The 21617-nt window shown below is 45.9% G+C and overlaps 1 protein-coding gene across 1 annotated transcript in view; it reads left to right on the top strand.

Moving 5' to 3' along the window:
- The first annotated feature begins 228 nt into the window (after positions 1-228).
- Positions 229-21617, top strand: part of LOC148508905 (serum paraoxonase/arylesterase 2-like) — a 34625-nt gene continuing 13236 nt past the window's right edge. The window contains exons 1-5 of the mRNA XM_088443852.1: positions 229-351; positions 8781-8851; positions 9688-9743; positions 13407-13575; positions 15489-15615. Of these exons, the coding sequence (XP_088299978.1) occupies positions 278-351; positions 8781-8851; positions 9688-9743; positions 13407-13575; positions 15489-15615 (497 nt within the window). The 5' untranslated portion in view covers positions 229-277. The remainder of the gene's footprint in view (positions 352-8780; positions 8852-9687; positions 9744-13406; positions 13576-15488; positions 15616-21617) is intronic.

Raw genomic sequence — 21617 nt, 5'->3', positions numbered from 1 at the left:
GACCCATGGTGCATCATTCTTATTTGTCCACAAGTTCCCAGCCTGTCTCATTCACGGTGACACTGCTGTTAATTTATCTATTCCATAAATATCAGGATAATATAACATAAAAGAAGCAGCACATGGTGTGAATAGCTTAGTATCAGTACTACAAGGGAGCGTATACAAAGTCCTATCCAGTAACAGTCAGTGAGATCAGAGATCCGCCCCCTCCTCTATTCCCAGCTCTCACACATTAGTATACAACCAGGAATCCTAGAACAGCTCTGCTGCAGACATGGGGAAAATGATCAAAATAATACTCATCGGAGCTATCCTGGCTTTCCTGGGGCAAAGGGTCATGCACTTCATGTAAGTTACCGCCTTTAATTGCTTTTCACTTGTTGCTGATGAAGTTTCAAAGTTGTATACAATGTCTAAGAACTGTGGGAAACTAAAGGGGCCCATGCATCACAACAGAACGATTCACAGATCCTGTGATTTTGTTTCCCCCTCCCCAATACACCAATCTGCACATGTACATTACATATATTCTCAGTGACAGATCTGACAATCTTGAAAGGCTCCATCATTTTACTAGTAGCGGTCGGCAATCGGCTGATCGTTACCATACACTACCAGCCCTGATTGGTTGGACAAGCAATATGTTGGACAAGCTGATTTACCGATTCCGATCGCTTTCTGTTCAGAGTTGGTGATTGGTGTACCCCATACATTGCTGTATCCCCCCCACCCCTCCCCACCTACCTCAATCATCTGCAAACCGGGGAATTGTTCCAATCAATCACAGATGGATGGGGGCCTTTAATTTTTCTTACCACATGTTTCCCTTACTAGGAATAATCATCTTCAACGCATTTTAACATTTTATAAATCACAATAAGGCAATAAGAGCAAATAGTGAGACTTTTATCTGATTAGCGTGGTAGCATGAATTGTGCAGGTGAGAAATAGGGACACTTGTAGCGACACTTATGTCAAGTCGCGTATCCAGTAGGCGATTAAAATGAGCGACTGAACGATGACAACATCGTTATTCAATCGCTCATTAGTTGTTCAGAAAACGGGCATTAAAATGTCAAAAACGACCAGCAATGTGCGCACCCGCTGGTCGTTTTCGACATCAATCATCACCTGAACATGCCGGTCAATGTGCCGATAACGACAGATTGTTCAGGGATGAGGGAGGGTGCCTGCACTGAATACATATCGTTCAGTGTAGGCATTTACAGGATGAGGAACGACTGTACGATTACAATGTTGTAATCGTACTGTCGTTCCTCCATCACCTAGTGGATACGCACCATAACACCTTGGACTGCACCTGCAAATTAGACGTAGCAGTTATGCGGCACTAATTATATTATTATAGGAGAGGGATCATTTAACCCCTTTCCACACTTGTTTTAATATCAATATCAGCAATAGTTTTATGCAGTACCCTCACACACTATACCTGATAGTTCAGTTATTCCTCCTAACATGCCGAATACAATCTGCTCAAAAAAAGTGTATGTACTGTATGTATGTATGTACTGTATGTATGTATCAGTGGCCCGAGCAGCTGCAGGAAGTACAGGGTATTTTACTTGTAGGAGGTCCCGAACTGAGAACTGAGCTTACCACACACACAACATACACCAGACCCTGTAATGTGAATCAGGGGTACGTCCCTTTCTTTTTAGACCACGCCCGTTTTTTCTGCACGCGCCGTAGGTGCACGCTGACCCTTTATTAAAGAAGCACCGGGGGGTGGGGGGTTGGGGGGTTCTCCACCACTTCTCTAGGACCACTTTAAGCATTGGTTGTTACCATGTACTTCTTCCTGTAATACACTGACTGCTTTCCAAATCTATCCATACCACCCCACTACATCATAGTCCCTGTGTTGATATTTTTTTTTTCTGTAATTCCCAGCTGTTTGTTTTACTTCTACTAATCATTCTGCCGTTTGTGGGAAGTAACAGGGAGAGACAGCAAACATGTGGGTGTGTATGTGTAGTAAGAATTTTCAAGGTGTGCATCCGCCTACATCTGCATTCCCGTACGTAGAAAATATAGCGCCAGTGTCTCAAATCCTGTAGCCATTCTGGGCGACCATAGCATTACTCAGATGGTCGATTATCGAAGGATCTGCAATCATCGCTGCGTCATAGTTGCCAATAATCTGGCTCTCCAGGTGGGCACAGCGGTGAAAGTTGCGAGGGGCGACACACGTTTAGTGGCGGAGTGGGGGGGGGGAGCCTGACTGCGCTATCGCCCCGTTACACAATGCCGAAATTACCTGTATTGTGCAGCAGGGAGCGGGGGCCACGGTGACGCGATTCAGAGCAAATTGCATTATTGGCTCCCTCCAGACCACCCACTTGTATTGTAAGTTGGCGACTGCGGGGGAAAATGGATCGCCAGTGGGAAGGGGAGTGGTGGGAGGCCAGGAGACTTGTCCACCTTTCTGTTTGTCTGGGAGTGCCACACGATTTTCCGGAGCCTCCCAGAAGTTTGGGGAGTGTAGGCAAGTATGCGCTGGGTGATTGTCTGCACTTGTTTGGATCTATGAAGCTGCCCGTGGGCGTCTCAATACATTTCCAGATGGCTACAGCACAGCCAGTGCTGGCTCTATTATTAGGCAGGGCTTTGGGATCTGGGGGGCGCCACCGAGTCACCGTTGTACTTAATGCTGTGGAACTTATAAGAGTCTGTATCCCTGAGGAGTTGGGAAGTTGGTATTGGTGGGGGAAGAGGGGGCAGTGGGCTGAAGTTTTGCCTCAGAATCCTTACACCAGCCCTGTGCACAGCAGCTGCGTGCGGGATCTCAGTTGCGATTGCATTAGTGTACATAACTGAATCAGGCCCTTAGTTCCATGTATTGCTTATAGTGATAGACGCAGAGTGTGGTTCTGAGTACCTAGAAAACCCCCTTGATGGGCAAAAAAATTTTTTTCATAGACGAAAACCGCTGTGTCTCCATCTCAGCACAAACCGCAACCGCTATCACCGAGCTGCAGCTACAGAGAGCTCTCTGCACACAGAATGTCCGGATGGAGCTGCTGCGCCTGTCCATCCGCAGCAGCTCCATCCGCCATTCTCATCTCAGCCCAGGTTATGTGTATACTGTATGTATGTATTGTATGCATGTGTGTGATATTATATATATATATATATATATAATATATCTATACACACACTCCAGTAAATCCTGTGTTTGCCCCAGGCTTATCTCTCACATTTTAACCTATGTAGTGCCCCTAAGATGGCTGCCTCATGTGGTACTTTCGTGGGTAGGATAAATAATGCTTGGAATTAATTATCCAAAATGGCTGCTTCAACCCTGTATTATGTTCATTGTTTTCTGTTTTTTAGGCAAATATAAACCTCTGTATTATGGACCTAATACATAGATGTATGTAAACCCGATGGCTTATGTACATCTCTGCGGGTGTGAGATCTGTGCATGCTGGTCGGACTGATGAAAGAGTTGGTTAGGTGTGTGGAGCATCATTTTAGTTGGCCAAACAAGTTGGATGGTTGGAGGAAAGTTGGCATGGTGTATGGACAGATCTGCTTGTGTTTGTCCCTCAGGCCCAATGTTGGTAAGTCTCCCCTGACAGCAGGTCTGACCAGCCTATTCCCGTTTCCTTATGGTGCCTCCCTCTTACTGCCTCAGATCGGATGGGTGTCAGGGGATCAGGGATTTGTGGAGCTTATGTATGGGCACCTTAACTAATGTTACATTCATTATTGCAACAATATTGCTACTATCTTTTTTTGTGTAATTCTATCCCTAACACTAACCTTAACTTTAAGCCTGATGGGATACTTGCATTAGCATAAGGTAATAAATCAGACTGCCACAAACGGCTGCGCTTGCAGCCGACTCAGAATCAAGCCCTACATTTGTATACTTCAATCTCCAAGGCTGCAGATGGGCAGCATGGTTGGTGTAGTGGGCAGCATTACTGCCTCTCAGCACTAAGGTCTTGGGTTTGATATCCAACAAGGCCCTAACTGTGTGGAGTTTGCATGTTCTCCCCATGCTTGCATGGGTTTCTTCTGGGTACCCAGGTTTCTCTGTAAAGTGCTGTGGGATATGTGTGAGCTATATATATATATATATATATATAACTGTTATTAAATAACTAACACTTCTTAACTACACCTCATTGCATTAATAGTACACTCCCATTGTGATTAATGTACATTTTCAAGTGCACTTACGTGTGCCAAGCGCACTGAAATACATTCCTACCAACATTTTACGGCACACTGAGAATGTGGCCGTTGCCCGCATTATTGGTAAAAAAACACAGCTGGCGGGAAAATACCATTGAATGTCCTGTTTGTGGAGAGGTGCTGGACAGTTCTCTATATTCGGGACTGTCACACTGAAATCAGGACAGCTGGGAGGCATGGAAACACTGTAGAGTAAGGAGCATTGAATAAAGTAACAATATAAATATGTCCTGTGTCATTTGGTGCATTCATTTTTATTTTACATCCATTAACATGTGCTTAACTTGAGTTTGAAAGCAAAATATTATCACCACGGTGTTGGTGTGCATTGGGCCTAGTTTAGAGTTGTGTATGAAAATATGGTAATGCAGCAGGAGGCGTCTGAGGATAAAAGACATCTCCTGCCGGCATCGCAGATCTGGATACACCGTCGGATCACTATCAGTCGCCATGGTGGCAGCAGTCGCCCATCTGAGTAAGTCTAAGATTACTCAGAATGGCCTCCTGAACTCCTCTGGCAGGGCAAAGGAAATCTAAGTCAGAAGACGCAGATCCTGGCCTTGATCAGCGTTGCTGCCCCGCCTCAAATCATGCTGCGGCTTAGAGGACACTGCCATCTTGCATGACCCATTCTGCACATGCACAAAATGGGTCATGCGCAGTCCCCCCACCATCGGTCTGATATAGCAATGGAAAGTAACAAACAGGTTTTATGTTTTTGGGGGGTTTATTTTGCACAACGCATACTTGACGTCATTCTGGGTTTGTAATGGGCGGTGCGGGGGGCGTGGCTGCGTGATCGCGCCCCCCGTTCCCTGCTATACAATGCAGAGATTTGCCCTGAATCGCGTCATCGGACCCTTCCGGACTGCCCACTGTCTATGTATGGGGGGGGGGTGCCTGGAGGAATTGGGGGGTTGCAAGGGGTGGCGTCCATATTCGGGAGCCTCCCGGCCATTGCAGAAGAGTCAGCAAGTATTGCCCAAAGTGACACATGTAATAATAGCAATCCCGTTATCCGAGAGGATATTTGTTGTATACTCAAATTTACAACTGCGACTCCTTAACTTAAATAGGTGAGACAGGGACGGCAGAGGAGGGAAAGTGTAGGGTGGTTACAAGATTTAAAATATTTTAATACAAAAATTTCCGGTGGGGAGAGGTGTCATTTTATTTATTTCCTCCTTTTTAAAAAATGTTACATTATAACACTAGTCATTCTACTGCAACATGAAATTACTGATAGCGATAAAACGCTTTAATCACTGCGACGCATCTAGCATGCTCTGAGGGAGATGTGCGCACGGAATAAACCCGGAACTACTTCCTTTTTGCAAGATTTTGAGGTCTGTATATTAGATGTAGGCTCAGCTCAGCACCTGGTCCTGTGCCCTTTGGAAACTATTCAGCGAATTTACCATTTTAGATTTCACAATATTGGTGACATTTCAGAAAAAGATTAAATTGTCATTTGCCATTGAACCCGTCCTGAGGACAAAGTGTCAGACTTCATACAATATATCTGTACTTTGCTTGGGATGAGACCAGAAACACTGAAAAGTTAACAAATATCTATAAAACAGATTCCAAAGTCAGCTGGACCCAAAGTAGGGTTTAGTGTGATACCGCAGAGCACTAGGTTCAATCTCAGGTGGGTTAGGGTATGAACTACTGTACGAATACTCTATTAAAATTAAAAACAATTCTCAAAAGTTATGTTACTATGGGGTCTATTCAGCAACAGTGACGATGTCGCCCAGAATATTATCGGGCAACATCGTCACGAGTTTTTATCAATTATGATAAAACATGTCTGCTATTCAGCAATATTTTCTGCAGGGACATCGGTTGCAGTGACACGCTGTCCCTACGATGTCACAGAAGGCATTGTTTCCGGGATTCCGAAACCAATCCCTTCTGTTTCTTCTACTCCACATGCTCGGTCATGCGCTCGGCAACAGTCTCCGTCCCTGCTTGCGGTGACCGCCGACTGGGTAAGTACATCTCCAGCCTGTTCAAATTGATTGACGTGTGTTTACATGTATATTTATGTGCTTTTATACTGTATTTAACATTTATATATACATGTTAAATCTAATCGCACATAAATATACATATTATATACAGGCTAGTATAAAGCCTGTATACCCATGTCAATCAATTTCGGCAGGCTTAACATGCTCTAATTGGACTTACCTGCCGGCGATCACCGTGAAGCAGGGACGGAGAATGGGCGGGCTTACAAGATGCTGCAGGGACTAATGGGAAAATTTCCCTCTGTCCTTGCAGTTTTCGGGAAATGTAAGTATTTTCTTCATATTACGCCATTCTGAGATGTCCAGAGTTATGCAGTGAGGACTTATATCCGGGCTGGGGTCTCAAAATTGAAGGCATGTCAAAATAGGGTTGGGTATGAAATACCGACGGCTTAAAAGCCGCCAATTCAAATCCCGACCCTGGAAGCCTGACAGCATAAAATCCTGATGCCGGCTGGTAAGTATAGTTAATCCTCCCCTCTCCTCCACCTAACCCTATCCCTCCCTTGGGGGTGCCTAACCCTAAGTCCCCCCTGTGGTGCCTAACCCTAAACACCCACACCCTAAACCTAAGCCTAACCTCCCCCCGGTGGTGCCTAACTGTAACCCCCCCTTCCCCTAGCATAACCCTAACGCTCCCAGGGGGGATGCCTAACCCGGAATTGGTATGAAATACCGCCGGCCTTGCGGCCGGCTGTTCGATTCCCGTCAGCGGCAGCCCTACAGGAGCAGAGTGCGACGCAGCGGAAGCCCGACAGCGCTGAAAATCCCGATCGTGGATAGGTAAGTATCCACTAACCTAACCCCCCTAACCCTCCTTAGGGGTGCCTAACCCTAACTTCCCCCCCAAGTGCCTAACCCTAATCCCCCCCGGCTTCCCGATTGCCTCCCCCTAACCCTAAGTCCCCCCAAGGGAGCCTAAACCTAAACCCCCCCGCGCGGTTAACAGCTTCCAACGCCCGGCTTACCTACGTTCGGTATGCCAGGCGTTGGGATATCGGCGTGGGGCTAATGATAGGCGTCGGTATTTAAACGCCTATCTTTAGTCCCATACCGGGCTTCCAGTGTCGGCATCCTGACTTCATCCCGTCAAAATAGATAGAGAAGGGAGGTGAATGCATACAATAAATTATCTCTCCTGCGAGGGCTGCTGGGAGGTGGGGCATACAGCAATGCAGGACTCTACCACGCCCCAACATGATGCAGGCAGCCACACCCCCTGTATGACGTAACTGTATGACGTAACACCCTGTATGACCCCCTGTATGACGTAATTAGCCCCCTTTTGCCCGATGCAGGTCGGTATGCACAAACTGTCCCTAATAATGAATTGCAAATGTTCGTGTATGAGTTTCTGGGGTCTATTTATTAAGTTGAGAAAAGCCCTTACCACTGCTTACCTCTGTTCCCTTACATGTCTATGGGACAGGGGCATTCCGCAGTTTAGCGATGTTGAGATGGCGTTGCCCTATACCCATCTATGGGGGACTTGCAAAGCCTGAGAGACTATTCAATATCCTCTTCAGGTCACAGACACAGCGTGTGGTTGTACTGGAGGAGCTCCTCGCTGGCTGCGATTAACTGCGGGTGAGGAGGACAAAACCCTCATATAGCAGCAAAATTGCCAAATACCTACCCACCAACATGACCCGTTCCCAATGTATGATTGCAGTCACATGTGTTGCACTAGTGAATTGATGAGACAGGTGTTTCAAGTCCAGGGGCAGAGCATTTTGTACCTGGTGGAACGGGTCATGCTGGAGGATCTGTAAATAGTGGTGCAAAAACTATTATGTAGATTTTGCACAGGGTTTATATAAATTGATCCCTTTGTGTGTTTGTCTGTCACTTTCTATAAAAAAAACCTTGTGTATTACAGTATATGGAATAATGAACGTTTTATTTTAAATGTCATGAGAATTATTTTCCTTAATAATTTACAACAAGGGTTACATCATCCTATGTTTACAGTCAAAGGGGGAGATTTACTAAGCCTTGTAGAGAGACAAAGTACCAACCAACCAGCTCCTAACTGTCACTTTACAGGCTGTGTTTGAAAAATGACAGAAGCTGATTGGTTGATGATTTAATCCGTCCACTTTATCTCTCTCTAAGGCTTTAGTATGTCTCCCCCAACGTATTTGCAATAAATATATTACTTCAATCATGTACAATTAATGAGAGCTTTAAAATATTGGTAGATATGCATGCAAGAAATTGATGTAATGTCGACATGGTCAGAATGTCGACGCTGCTATTGGTGTGAGTCTATCCTTAACCCTAATAGTAACCCCAACACTAAATTGAACCCTAACGCAAATGTCAACATTTTTGCAATGTCAATCTCTCCATGTCGACATTTTGCAGGTGTTGACATATATGATGTTGACATTTCTAACCATGTGCGCATCATAACCGATGTCATTCTGGTGTCGACATTATCAGTGTCATCTTCAGGACTGCATCCCGTGAGAATGTAATATGTGCTAATTCGCTTTTATCTCATTTTTGCAGCCATCGAGCTAAAGTATTCAACAAGGCAGAACCTATAGAGCTTCCCAACTGCCAGCTACTGAAAGGAATAGGTATGTCTGTGCATTCATATCATCTCACAACATTATACTGGACTGCAAAAAGGTATTTTACATATTTATCAGAAGTTTTTTTTTCCTGCAAACTTTCTCAGGTCTTTAACTCACAGGGGTATATTTACTAAAGTGAGAGTTTTTAGAAGTGGAGATGTGGCCCATGGCAACCAATCAGATTCTACTTAACATTTAACTAGCACCTCCTAGAAGATAATAGCTAGAAACTGATTGGTTGCTACGGGCAACATCTCCAATTCTAAAAACTCTCACTTTAGTAAATTTACCTCACAAAGTTTGTTCTTACTCCAGACACACCTGGGTGTATAGTTAGGAAGCTTTGGCTAATACAAGCCACCAATTCTCGTCGTGGTTGACCTCAAAATTTAAAGCTACGTTAATAAATGCTAAGCCCGGCATATTTTGCATTTCATTTTGGTGTTACTTTACATATTTAGGTCAAACCCGATGAGAAATGGCAACTCGCAAAAACTGCCACTTGGTAAATATACCCCATTAGTGTGATCTATTCACTTGCCACAAATGCCAAAGTACTTAGGAGCCTATTCATTATCACTTAGGTACCCTTTACGCATGCGGAAACCGTTGTTTCGCATATATTAAATAGCGGACCCATATGTTATTTGGGGCCTGGCGAAGTAACAGAGTTGGTCTCATGTATTAAATCTGGAGTTAACTTTAGCCATTTTAGTTGTAAAATCACTTTTATTTTTATTTGGACCACTATATCATAAACGTCTTCAGTTCAGGAATATCCAATTGCGTTAGACCAGTTTTTTTGTTACCTCTGACTTTTTATTTTTATTTTCTTGCAGAATATGGGTCTGAAGACATAGATATTCTCCCTAACGGATTGGCCTTTATCAGCACTGTAAGTAGACACTATTTCTTGATAAATATCTATATACACGTTAGAAAGAAGGGTGCCAGGGTCTCAATGAATGGGAGACTGGTGTATCATTAAATTCTAAGTATTCACCCTTACTAATAAAATTATTACTAGACAATATTTGGGAGTTAGGCCCTCATTCAGAGCCGGACGCTCTGAGCAGAGCGCACGCTCTGAATGAGGGTCGCCCTCCATAAAAATGGAGCGTCCTCCTGGACGCTCGTATAGCTGTGGGTCACCACCCACAGCCTATACGAGCGTGCAATTTGATGGTCGCGATGGTCTTGACCATCGCGACCATCGAAACTGCGAGCCGGAGCCTGCGGTTGAGGTTTTCAACCGCAAGCCCCGGAGTGATTTTGGCTCTATCAAAGCCAAAATCACTCCCACTGACATCACTAGTGATGTCAGTGGGCCGGCTTCTGACGGGAGGCGTTCCCGTGGGAACGCCCCCGTCAGGGAGGCACGCCCCCGGCACGCCCACCAAAGGGGGCGTGCTGTCAATCAACATCGACAGCACGCCCCCTTTGATCAGACATAACGAGCGAAGGAAAGTCCCTCGCTCGTTGCGTCTGGCGCATGCGCACGACGGAGCTCCCGCCGTCGTGCGCATGCGCAGAGCACAACATCGACCCACTTGCGAGCGGACAGCCGCTTGCGAGTGGGTCTGAATCAGGCCCTTAATTCAAAGAGGTTACTCTGAGTAAATGTCTCGCCTTGGAAGTGCAGAGTGCATGTTTGCGCTTTCCAGTCTTACTGCAGCTTCCTCTGTACAGGAAACTAATGTTGGGTACATGGTATGCAATATGTCGTTCATTCAGCCGACGAACGACACATCGCTTCTGTCCATGTCTACAAGCGATATATCTGTGAACAACGTCGTTCACAGACATTTTGCATTCAGCTTACAGCACAGCAGATGCCATATATCCTGCAGCAGATATATTGGTGCATCTGGTTGTGTGTACGAGTGACCCGCCAACTGCCCGTACACTGGCTGCAGGAACCGCCGACACGGACATCTCAACTGGGCAGGCAAATTTAAATGCCCGCCCAGTTGTGATGTCAGCTCAGACATATCAAGTGGCAGATTGGTAAGTGCGTATTGACTTACCAATCGCCCGCTCGGTCAGCCGATCCGTGGGTCGGGGACAAGATGGCCAGGTGTGTACCCAGTATAACTCACAAAATATTGACTATTAGATCAGTTGTAATTACAGTGATCAGGCAGCCCCATTATTGCACTGCGGTAATGCACAGATGACAATACGGCTAAATTAAAAATCACTTTAAATTTACATCACAGTTCATTTGTTTTCCTCTATTGAGATAAACTGAAGTTTATAATGACTTTTATATAAATCACTTTCATTGTCTTTGAATCATTTTAATAAAGTTTAAAAATATAACCTGTTTTTTCCCTATAGGTGCCATATTATTTTGCTGGCTTAATTTTCGTTTGTCTGTGTGTGTTTTTTTTACTAGCATTGCTGATATTTATTATTATGGGCACTAATTTGCAGCATATTAAGGTTATACTAAGAGATTGTTCAGCTTCTGCCCTGGATTGTAAATGTAGGAACAGATTTGGTCTGGTCCGGCTATGGGGTCCCACACTCAATCACTAGAGTCCCCAACACAACCTGCTTAAATCTTCTATTTGGAACTTCCAACCTGCTGCAATAAAGTTGAATATCTCTCTAAATTGCTGCAGAATTTCTGTTTTTTTTTTGTTTGTTTTTACGTATTACTAATTCTGGGAAGAGTTTTGCGCATCGTTTAAAAGAATGTTGAGCCAGGAGATAAGTCACTTTGAAATTAATTAAATAGTAATGTCAATCAGGACATTAGAATATTAAATTTGCTTAACTAGTCTACAAATGTAATTGTATGCCTGTTTTGTTCTTACTAAAGTCATTTATAAGAACATCTGGGCAGTGAAATGAATAAGTAGTGTGTGATGTTGTACCCCTGTATTAAGAAAAAGAGTCTTTTTCCCTTAGGGGTCTATGTACTAAGCCATGAAGAGAGATAAAGTGGACGGAGATAAAATACCAACCAATCAACTCCTAACTGTCACTTTACAGGCTGTGTTTGACAAATGGCAGTTAGCAGCTGATTGGTTGGTACTTTATCTCCGTACACATTAGGCTTAGTAAATAGACCCCTTAGTTCCTACAGCATTCTGCAAACGTTTTCAGTTATCTATCTCATAAAAATTCTGCGGTGCATCTCCTGTTTTTCTAGTAATGTAATTCTCAGACTTCAGGCCATTACCAACAGAGTTTGTTTTGTAGATCTCATCTAGAGCAGGATTGGTGGAATAACGACCATCCCAGCAATCCAGTATATCCTCCTGTGTCTGTCTGAGCGCATCCATAAACTACACCAAAACCACTGCGCCTGTTCAAAGGAGCAGTTTGTCAAGGACGCTGATAGTCAGCTACTTTGATCCCATCATTTTAAAATGGATTCGATTCTAAACGAGCCTGGTCTGGCATTTAATTCTGTTGCTGTCTTAAAACTACAATGTCTGTCAAAGTTACCGGTGATGGTCGGCTTTGAAAACCCTGTGCCTTAGTAAATCTACCCCCTGGTCTGTTCTTTTTTTATATAAATAGGGATACACCCACTCATATAATAATAGTGATATATTTTACTCCCGTAAGTTATCTGAACAGTTGATGTATTTTATTCTGAATGCTCTAGTTGCGCCTCTTGTCTATTGTTCTCCCCCTATGCCTCCAGTGCTCCTTGAGTTTTATCTCATTGTCACCTTCAGTGACTCTGGTAATGTTCACTCATGCATATGATAGGCAGTGGATAATTGCCACCTTTCCCCATCCCCACAACTCCCTAATCCATACTCCTTGCCCCTGTACTCTCGTCCCTCCCTGTCTGTGTTTTAGCTATAATGTCTTGTATGCATGCTATGGCCTCCATTTATTAATGATTGCTATTGCAATGCCATCTGGGCATGACATGACCATCCTTGGTCACATTGCAATAAGCGATCATAGCGCTCGGATGTATCATCCGGCACACGCAGGGTCAGAGGCTCCGAAGGGAGCCCATCCCTGCGATGTGCCCGGAGAACTGCCGGGACAGCTGTGCATGCACATGCATGCCCACCATTGCCGGGGAGGGTTCCGAGGGGAACCCTCCGCCGGTTTATTATGCGTGGTGTAGCCAATAGGCTACAGATGGCGTTAACTGCGGGGGCCAATATGTTGGTAAATTTGGCAGCATCACATACCACGTAGAAACCTATGGGTGATGCTGCTACCAGAAGGAATGGAGGGATCACAACTGGTATCCTCCTTCATACATCCGGGGGAAACTTAATTTTGAGGTTAAGCCCCGAAAATGGGTGTTTTCAGGGGTTATACCTCAAATACACAATGATAAATGGGCCCCATTGTACGTATGTGAGGTCAGGTATTGTACTAACACTATGTAACACTTTGTAGCGCCTAATAAATAAAAGATAATAATAATAATAATGTCCCATGGCCAGGTCTCCTTCTGTGGGATGTAGCTCCTGGCATGTTCTGCGTTCACTGCTCAAGTGATACCATTAGTACATGACCTCTCCTGCCCAGATATCTGGAGGCCATTTACAGATGTATTTATGTATCTTTAAAGGGCCTGAAATATCCTCCTATCAAGTGTTTTGCACCTGACAAACCTGGAGAAATATTACTGTTAGATCTGAATGAGGATGAGCTGCGCCCGTCCCCCATGCGCATCAGTAGGGGGTTTGACGTTTCTTCATTTAACCCTCATGGACTCAGCACGTACATTGATGAGAAGGGTAAGTCAGTAACCTTGTAGAGGTCAGCTCCACGTTACCATGAGTTTACTTGCCACAGCCATAACAAGGGGGTATGAGAGCACAGCCGCCACCCAGGGCGCTGGTGGTACCTGTATGTGGTTGCAGGATGCCTGGAATGTCGCCCTTTAACCTGCAGAGAGGAGGGCACCCAGCTTCCTGAGACATCACGTGTGTGGGGAGGGGGCGTTAGTGCCTTGTTAATGCCCCGTTAGTGCCCTGTTATAGCACTGACACCTGCATTACTGATTAGAATTATATTATATATCTTTTACATTTTATTATTAGCGAGACTTTTTACAAACATTAGTCATCCTATAGTCCATGATGACAGAAGAGACAGCTGTCAGCTGATTGTTTCATTATCTTATATTGTTTTTCTTATGTTTGTCTGAACTCTGGGCTTTACCTCCAAAATGATGATGTAACCTATAGACTTGTGTTATACCCTGTCTTATCTTGAGAAAGTTTTGGGTTGCCAAAACAAAAGGCGTCGGCTGTGACCATCTTATTGCTTCTATCTAGACACACTGCTCACAATCCGTACAGCTGCATTCGTCCCCTGTGCGCAGAGGTGTTCAGAAATGTTCCAAATATAAGTTCAGAAATTCTATTTGTCTCATAACAGAATTTGAGATTTCGCCAATGCGTTTTTTGCAGAACCTGATCTACAACAATCATCCTAATTACCAACAATATATTACATAATTTATTATTGTAACTAGAGATTTTGGCAGAATGAATGTCTATCTCTATTGTTCTAACATAATTAGGACTACTATCCAGAGGCACACGGCTCACATATAAACAGCAATAAGGTTTCCTCTTACAGCATGATATTGGCAGACCCATGTCACTTCTCCATACTAGTCCTCCTTATCCTCTTCATCAGTTTTGATGTAATCAACTACCCTTTTCTCCTGTAGAGCTTTACTGCCTTCCCATTGGGCATTATACTCCCATGTTTCACCTCCTACCTTTCTAAATGTTCCTTCAGTTTCTCTACTTCTGGCACATCCTCCCCTCCACTCCCTCTCTCTGTTGGGGTCCCTCAAAACTTACTACCACCTCTATGCAGACGACAACCCAAATCTAAATGTCCAACATCTCCACTTAGATGTCCAAGTGGTATTTAAAGCTCAACCTATCCAAAAGTGAAGTCATATTTTTTCCTCTTCCTGTACCTCCTCTCTAAAAAGCAGCTTTCGTTCCCACCTCCAAAATTTCTCCTGTGCTTCTCCTGCTTTCTCTGACCTTGTGCTCTCCCACCCTTCGATCTTTCAGTTGCACTCTCAAAACCTACTTCTTTACTACCCTACCCCTTCTGATACTTCTCTTCTGGGTACTACCAGCTACAGTACAATCCTGTCACACTAATTGCTGTTGTCTCATCAGTGCCTTCTCCCTCCATATTGAAAGATCTCACAAGCAGGGACCCCCTCTTATGCCTTGAAGATTTTTTTTGTTATACACACTGACCAATGCTAGAGTTTTGTGTCACCTATAGATAAACAATCATATAGATGACTATTGTATGCACTGGTGATGTGATCACTGGTGTTTCAGTTTGCAGGCCCTTAGTGTTAGAGCATTTGATGAACAGGCCATGCTGCAGACCTGGATATTTTTGATGTCCAAGCCTATGGTATTCCAAGTTAGACATGCTACTACAAAAAAAAAGCAAGACCTACAATATGTTCTATTCTTTTTTGCTACTTTTATTTGCATTGAAAGTAAAGCTGAGCTAAACCTTTGAATTTGTAAGCTGGAGTAGAAAGTTTGTTTCACAATTTTTCCAGGGAATAGTCAGAAAATGGAGCCTATAATTGATGAGGGAGGCATTGTGTCAGTGCTATGCCTTACCGTAAGCTCTTTGTGTCTCCTCTTGTTTCCAGACGATGCCGTCTATCTTTTTGTGGTGAATCATCCTCAGTATAAAAGCACCATTGAGATATTTAAATTTGATGAGGACGAAAATGTTCTTGTGCACCAGAAAACAATTAAACACCCGCTCCTGCAGAGGTACTGGAAATGGGCTGTACACAAACAATGTTCTTTTGCACAACTTATGTAACTAGTGTAAGAACTGCTAATCAGTACATCAGTAAGCAGAGAAGTTCTTTGGTGTAAAAGGCAAGAAGAATGGATTCACTTGTCATTCACATCATGAAGTGGGAGGAGCAAGGTGTCTGATGACTCTGAAGGTGTCATCATGCCCCTCCCCACTCAATGATTGAAGTGGGTGGGGCCTGATGAAGTGATTGCATCATCACATGATATAGCCGCCCACCTTTTAGAGAAGAGTCTGCTCTCAAGAGATTCATGGAGGGCTTCCTCTAATTTGTGAGTCTTCCGGACATTCCAGGAGAAGTAGACAACTATGGTTAAACGATTTTGTGATCCACTTTCTGAAGAAGAATGAAAATATAATTAAATGCAAACACGTACAATTGTGGCTCTTGGTACAAACATAAATATACTATAACGTAGGCTTTCATGTTTATTTTGCTATGATTATATTATGAATATGTTAGAATATTATGCATGCAATTTCTCTGCTCCTGTTTGGAAATTTTTAATTTTAGATTATTTTTTAGATCACATGTAAATGGCATCTAAACCAGAATAGTAAGGCAGTGACAAGGTATTGTAAATAGAAAGTAAAGAAAAACCGTTATACATATGAAGTCCCAGAGGAATAACCTTCTAAGACAAACTGGGGGTGATTCAAACGTTTATAAAGTGGCTATTTGTTTAGGGTGCCCGACGCAGCAATTCAATTCTTACTCCGTACGGATGCGATAGCCGCTGGCGCCAGCAGGTGGGTGCGAGCAAAAATGTACGATAAACGAGTTTTATGGCACCCTAACCGCAGTTTGGGCGCCCTAACCAGGACTTTAGATGGGCTCAGCCGTTTTACATGGCTAAACCCTGTCTAATAGGGCTTGAAGACCGCGATAATTAATGGGCATCTAGAACAATTTAATTGCAACACTGGGCACCCATTAATTATCTCCGCCCACGAAACAATTGAATCGCCCCACTATGTGCAGTTATTTAGGTAAAGATATCAAAAGTGCATCAATAACATTGAACAATAATTGAAAAGAGTAATAAGGTCTGCCACCCAGATTCAAACAACTGTGACGGCTGATTTTTAAAAAAAAAAATATTTAACAACTAATTTCTTCACTGCGGACAAAGGGCCTGATTCAGTAGTGGACGGAATTGCAAAGCCGCACGCAAGCAGCTTTGCAATTCCGTCCTTGCAATTATGTTGATGCAGCAGGAACAGGAGCATTACTTATCCGAGCTGCGTCCAACAACGTAGCATTGGATAATCTGCGATCACATCAGCCGGCTGAGTGACCCATGGGATCACGCAAGCTGGCTGCCAAGGATACACCAAAGAGGCCAGGGAATCTCAATCAGCCGACAGAGATCTTGGGCTCTTTCCTCCCCCCAACCGCGACGACAAGCCTCCGTTTTGGGAAACGGAGGCCGCGGCAGCCCCCTCTCGCCCACAAACGGCAGCTGACTGTCAATCACTGCAGGTCTGTATGCAAACACGCAGGACCCGTACCGCACAAGCGCATACTGATTGCCTGTGGGGAGATGGGGAGGCGTGCGCAAAGAAGTAAGCTCGTTGCACAGGGTGCAGTGGCATAACTGAGTACAACTGCGTTTCACAGCACTGCACAAATACTTATATAAGGTCACAAGCTGGCGCTGTGTCTTGTCTGACAATGGTGCTCCGGGTGATCTTTTCAGACCCATTGCTAGGAGACAAGAACGCCAGGCTGCCGCTCCACGAGGTCTTACTACCTGACTGCTTTGTTTCCGCCTTCCTGCGCTGATTGGATCTCCTCCCTTTATTACCCCCGCTGGTTCTCTGCTCTGACGCCGGCTATAGCATTTTCCTATGTGCTTCCGGTTCTAGTGAGAAGTAATCTCCCCGTGTGCTTCAGCGTCTGTGTGGATTCACGGCAAGTAACACCAGAGCAGTGCCTGCCATACCTCAGCGTCTGTGTAACTCCCTGCAAGTAACACCAGAGCAGTGTCTGCCATACCTCAGCATCTGTGTAACTCCCTGCAAGTAACACCAGAGCAGTGCCTGCCATACCTCAGCGTCTGTGTAATGCCCTGCAAGTAACACCAGAGCAGTGCCTGCCATACCTCAGCATCTGTGTAACTCCCTGCAAGTAACACCAGAGCAGTGTCTGCCATACCTCGGCGTCTGTGTAACTCCCTGCAAGTAACATCAGAGCAGTGCCTGCCATACCTCAGCGTCTGTGTAACTCCCTGCAAGTAACACCAGAGCAGTGCCTGCCATACCTCAGCGTCTGTGTAACTCCCTGCAAGTAACACCAGAGCAGTGTCTGCCATACCTCAGCATCTGTGTAACTCCCTGCAAGTAACACCAGAGCAGTGCCTGCCATACCTCAGCGTCTGTGTAACTCCCTGCAAGTAACACCAGAGCAGTGCCTGCCATACCTCAGCGTCTGTGTAACTCCCTGCAAGTAACACCAGAGCAGTGCCTGCCATACCTCAGTGTCTGTGTGGATTCCCGGCAAGTAACACCAGAGCAGTGCCTGCCATACCTCAGCGTCTGTGTAACTCCCGGCAAGTAACACCAGAGCAGTGCCTGCCATACCTCAGCGTCTGTGTAACTCCCTGCAAGTAACACCAGAGCAGTGCCTGCCATACCTCAGTGTCTGTGTGGATTCCCGGCAAGTAACACCAGAGCAGTGCCTGCCATACCTCAGCATCTGTGTAACTCCCTGCAAGTAACACCAGAGCAGTGCCTGCCATACCTCAGCGTCTGTGTAACTCCCTGCAAGTAACACCAGAGCAGTGCCTGCCATACCTCAGCGTCTGTGTAACTCCCTGCAACACCAGAGCAGTGCCTGCCATACCTCAGCGTCTGTGTAACTCCCTGCAAGTAACACCAGAGCAGTGCCTGCCATACCGCAGCTTCTGTGTAACTCCCTGCAAGTAACACCAGAACAGTACCTGCCATACCTCAGCGTCTGTGTAACTCCCTGCAAGTAACACCAGAGCAGTGCCTGCCATACCTCAGCATCTGTGTAACTCCCTGCATGTAACACCAGAGCAGTGTCTGCCATACCTCAGCGTCTGTGTAACTCCCTGCAAGTAACACCAGAGCAGTGCCTGCCATACCTCAGCGTCTGTGTAACTCCCTGCAAGTAACACCAGAGCAGTGCCTGCCATACCTCAGCGTCTGTGTAACTCCCTGCAAGTAACACCAGAGCAGTGCCTGCCATACCTCAGCGTCTGTGTAACTCCCTGCAAGTAACACCAGAGCAGTGCCTACCATACCTCAGCGTCTGTGTAACTCCCTGCAAGTAACACCAGAGCAGTGCCTGCCATACATCAGCGTCTGTGTAACTCCCTGCAAGTAACACCAGAGCAGTGCCTGCCATACCTCAGCGCCTGTGTAACTCCCTGCAAGTAACACCAGATCAGTGCCTGCCATACCTCAGTGCCTGTGTAACTCCCTGCAAGTAACACCAGAGCAGTGCCTGCCATACCTCAGCATCTGTGTAACTCCCTGCAAATAACACCAGAGCAGTACCTGCCATACCTCAGCGTCTGTGTAACTTCCTGCAAGTAACACCAGAGCAGTGCCTGCCATACCTCAGCGTCTGTGTAACTCCCTGCAAGTAACACCAGAGCAGTGTCTGCCATACCTCGGCGTCTGTGTAACTCCCTGCAAGTAACATCAGAGCAGTGCCTGCCATACCTCAGCGTCTGTGTAACTCCCTGCAAGTAACACCAGAGCAGTGCCTGCCATACCTCAGCGTCTGTGTAACTCCCTGCAAGTAACACCAGAGCAGTGTCTGCCATACCTCAGCATCTGTGTAACTCCCTGCAAGTAACACCAGAGCAGTGCCTGCCATACCTCAGCGTCTGTGTAACTCCCGGCAAGTAACACCAGAGTAGTACCTGCCATACCTCAGCGTCTGTGTAACTCCCTGCAAGTAACACCAGAGCAGTGCCTGCCATACCTCAGTGTCTGTGTGGATTCCCGGCAAGTAACACCAGAGCAGTGCCTGCCATACCTCAGCATCTGTGTAACTCCCTGCAAGTAACACCAGAGCAGTGCCTGCCATACCTCAGCGTCTGTGTAACTCCCTGCAAGTAACACCAGAGCAGTGCCTGCCATACCTCAGCGTCTGTGTAACTCCCTGCAAGTAACACCAGAGCAGTGCCTGCCATACCTCAGCGTCTGTGTAACTCCCTGCAAGTAACACCAGAGCAGTGCCTGCCATACCGCAGCTTCTGTGTAACTCCCTGCAAGTAACACCAGAGCAGTACCTGCCATACCTCAGCATCTGTGTAACTCCCTGCAAGTAACACCAGAGCAGTGCCTGCCATACCTCAGCATCTGTGTAACTCCCTGCAAGTAACACCAGAGCAGTGTCTGCCATACCTCAGCGTCTGTGTAACTCCCTGCAAGTAACACCAGAGCAGTGCCTGCCATACCTCAGCGTCTGTGTAACTCCCTGCAAGTAACACCAGAGCAGTGCCTGCCATACCTCAGCGTCTGTGTAACTCCCTGCAAGTAACACCAGAGCAGTGCCTGCCATACCTCAGCGTCTGTGTAACTCCCTGCAAGTAACACCAGAGCAGTGCCTGCCATACCTCAGCGTCTGTGTAACTCCCTGCAAGTAACACCAGAGCAGTGCCTGCCATACCTCAGCGTCTGTGTAACTCCCTGCAAGTAACACCAGAGCAGTGCCTGCCATACCTCAGCGTCTGTGTAACTCCCTGCAAGTAACACCAGAGCAGTGCCTACCATACCTCAGCGCCTGTGTAACTCCCTGCAAGTAACACCAGAGCAGTGCCTGCCATACATCAGCGTCTGTGTAACTCCCTGCAAGTAACACCAGAGCAGTGCCTGCCATACCTCAGCGCCTGTGTAACTCCCTGCAAGTAACACCAGAGCAGTGCCTGCCATACCTCAGTGCCTGTATAACTCCCTGCAAGTAACACCAGAGCAGTGCCTGCCATACCTCAGCATCTGTGTAACTCCCTGCAAGTAACACCAGAGCAGTACCTGCCATACCTCAGCGTCTGTGTAACTTCCTGCAAGTAACACCAGAGCAGTGCCTGCCATACCTCAGTGCCTGTATAACTCCCTGCAAGTAACACCAGAGCAGTGCCTGCCATACCTCAGCATCTGTGTAACTCCCTGCAAGTAACACCAGAGCAGTGCCTGCCATACCTCAGCGCCTGTGTAACGCCCTGCAAGTAACTTCTAAGCAGTGGCTTCCCGCGGCTAATTTAATTCTTCTACTCCCATGTGTACTGCTCACACTGGTACACCCTTAAGGCCCCTACACACTACACAATATTTTTAACGATTTGGCTGATTCTGACACACCGGAACGGCAAATTGTTAAAAATGTGTATGCTCCCGCGGGGTCGTCAGCCTCATCGCCTGATCTTTTGTACATGCAGTATGATCAGGCGATGCGGGTGACGATCCCATGCAGCGATATGCGGGAGGGGGCTGGTATATCGGGGGGTCGGGCATCAGATCTCCCAGTGTGTACCGACCGCCCGATATGTCGGCCCATCGTCGTTGGGATCGTCGGCGACATCGCTGGGTACACAATCGTTTAGTGAGTACCCAGCTTTACAACGGTCCCTATGTCCAATCTGAGCCACTCTTGCTCCTCATGTCTCAGCTGTGTCTCTTTTCCATCTAGGTCATAGGTGCTTCCCTAACCTTTGTTTCCACATCTGCATTTATGTTCTCTCCTTGTATGTCCCTATGATATGTATGCCCCTGTTTTCCCCTACAGATCAATGACAATATTAACAGTGTATATAATAATTTGCTATGGTCTGTCTCATTTCCAACATTCATGCTCGCTGCCCATCCAATGGCTCCCACTGCTAGGGATAGGGGACAGACCTAGCGCCAGAGAAGAGGAGGACCCGCTGTGCTGCCAGGAACAGGGAGCAGTATGGGGGCAGGATATAAGAGCAGGGAG

This window comes from Taudactylus pleione, unplaced genomic scaffold (genome assembly GCF_031769625.1).
Source record: "Taudactylus pleione unplaced genomic scaffold, aTauple2 ptg000335l, whole genome shotgun sequence".
NCBI classification, from domain to species: domain Eukaryota; kingdom Metazoa; phylum Chordata; class Amphibia; order Anura; family Myobatrachidae; genus Taudactylus; species Taudactylus pleione.
Note: the sequence above shows the minus strand (reverse complement) of the source record. Positions and strands in the feature narration are given on the sequence as shown.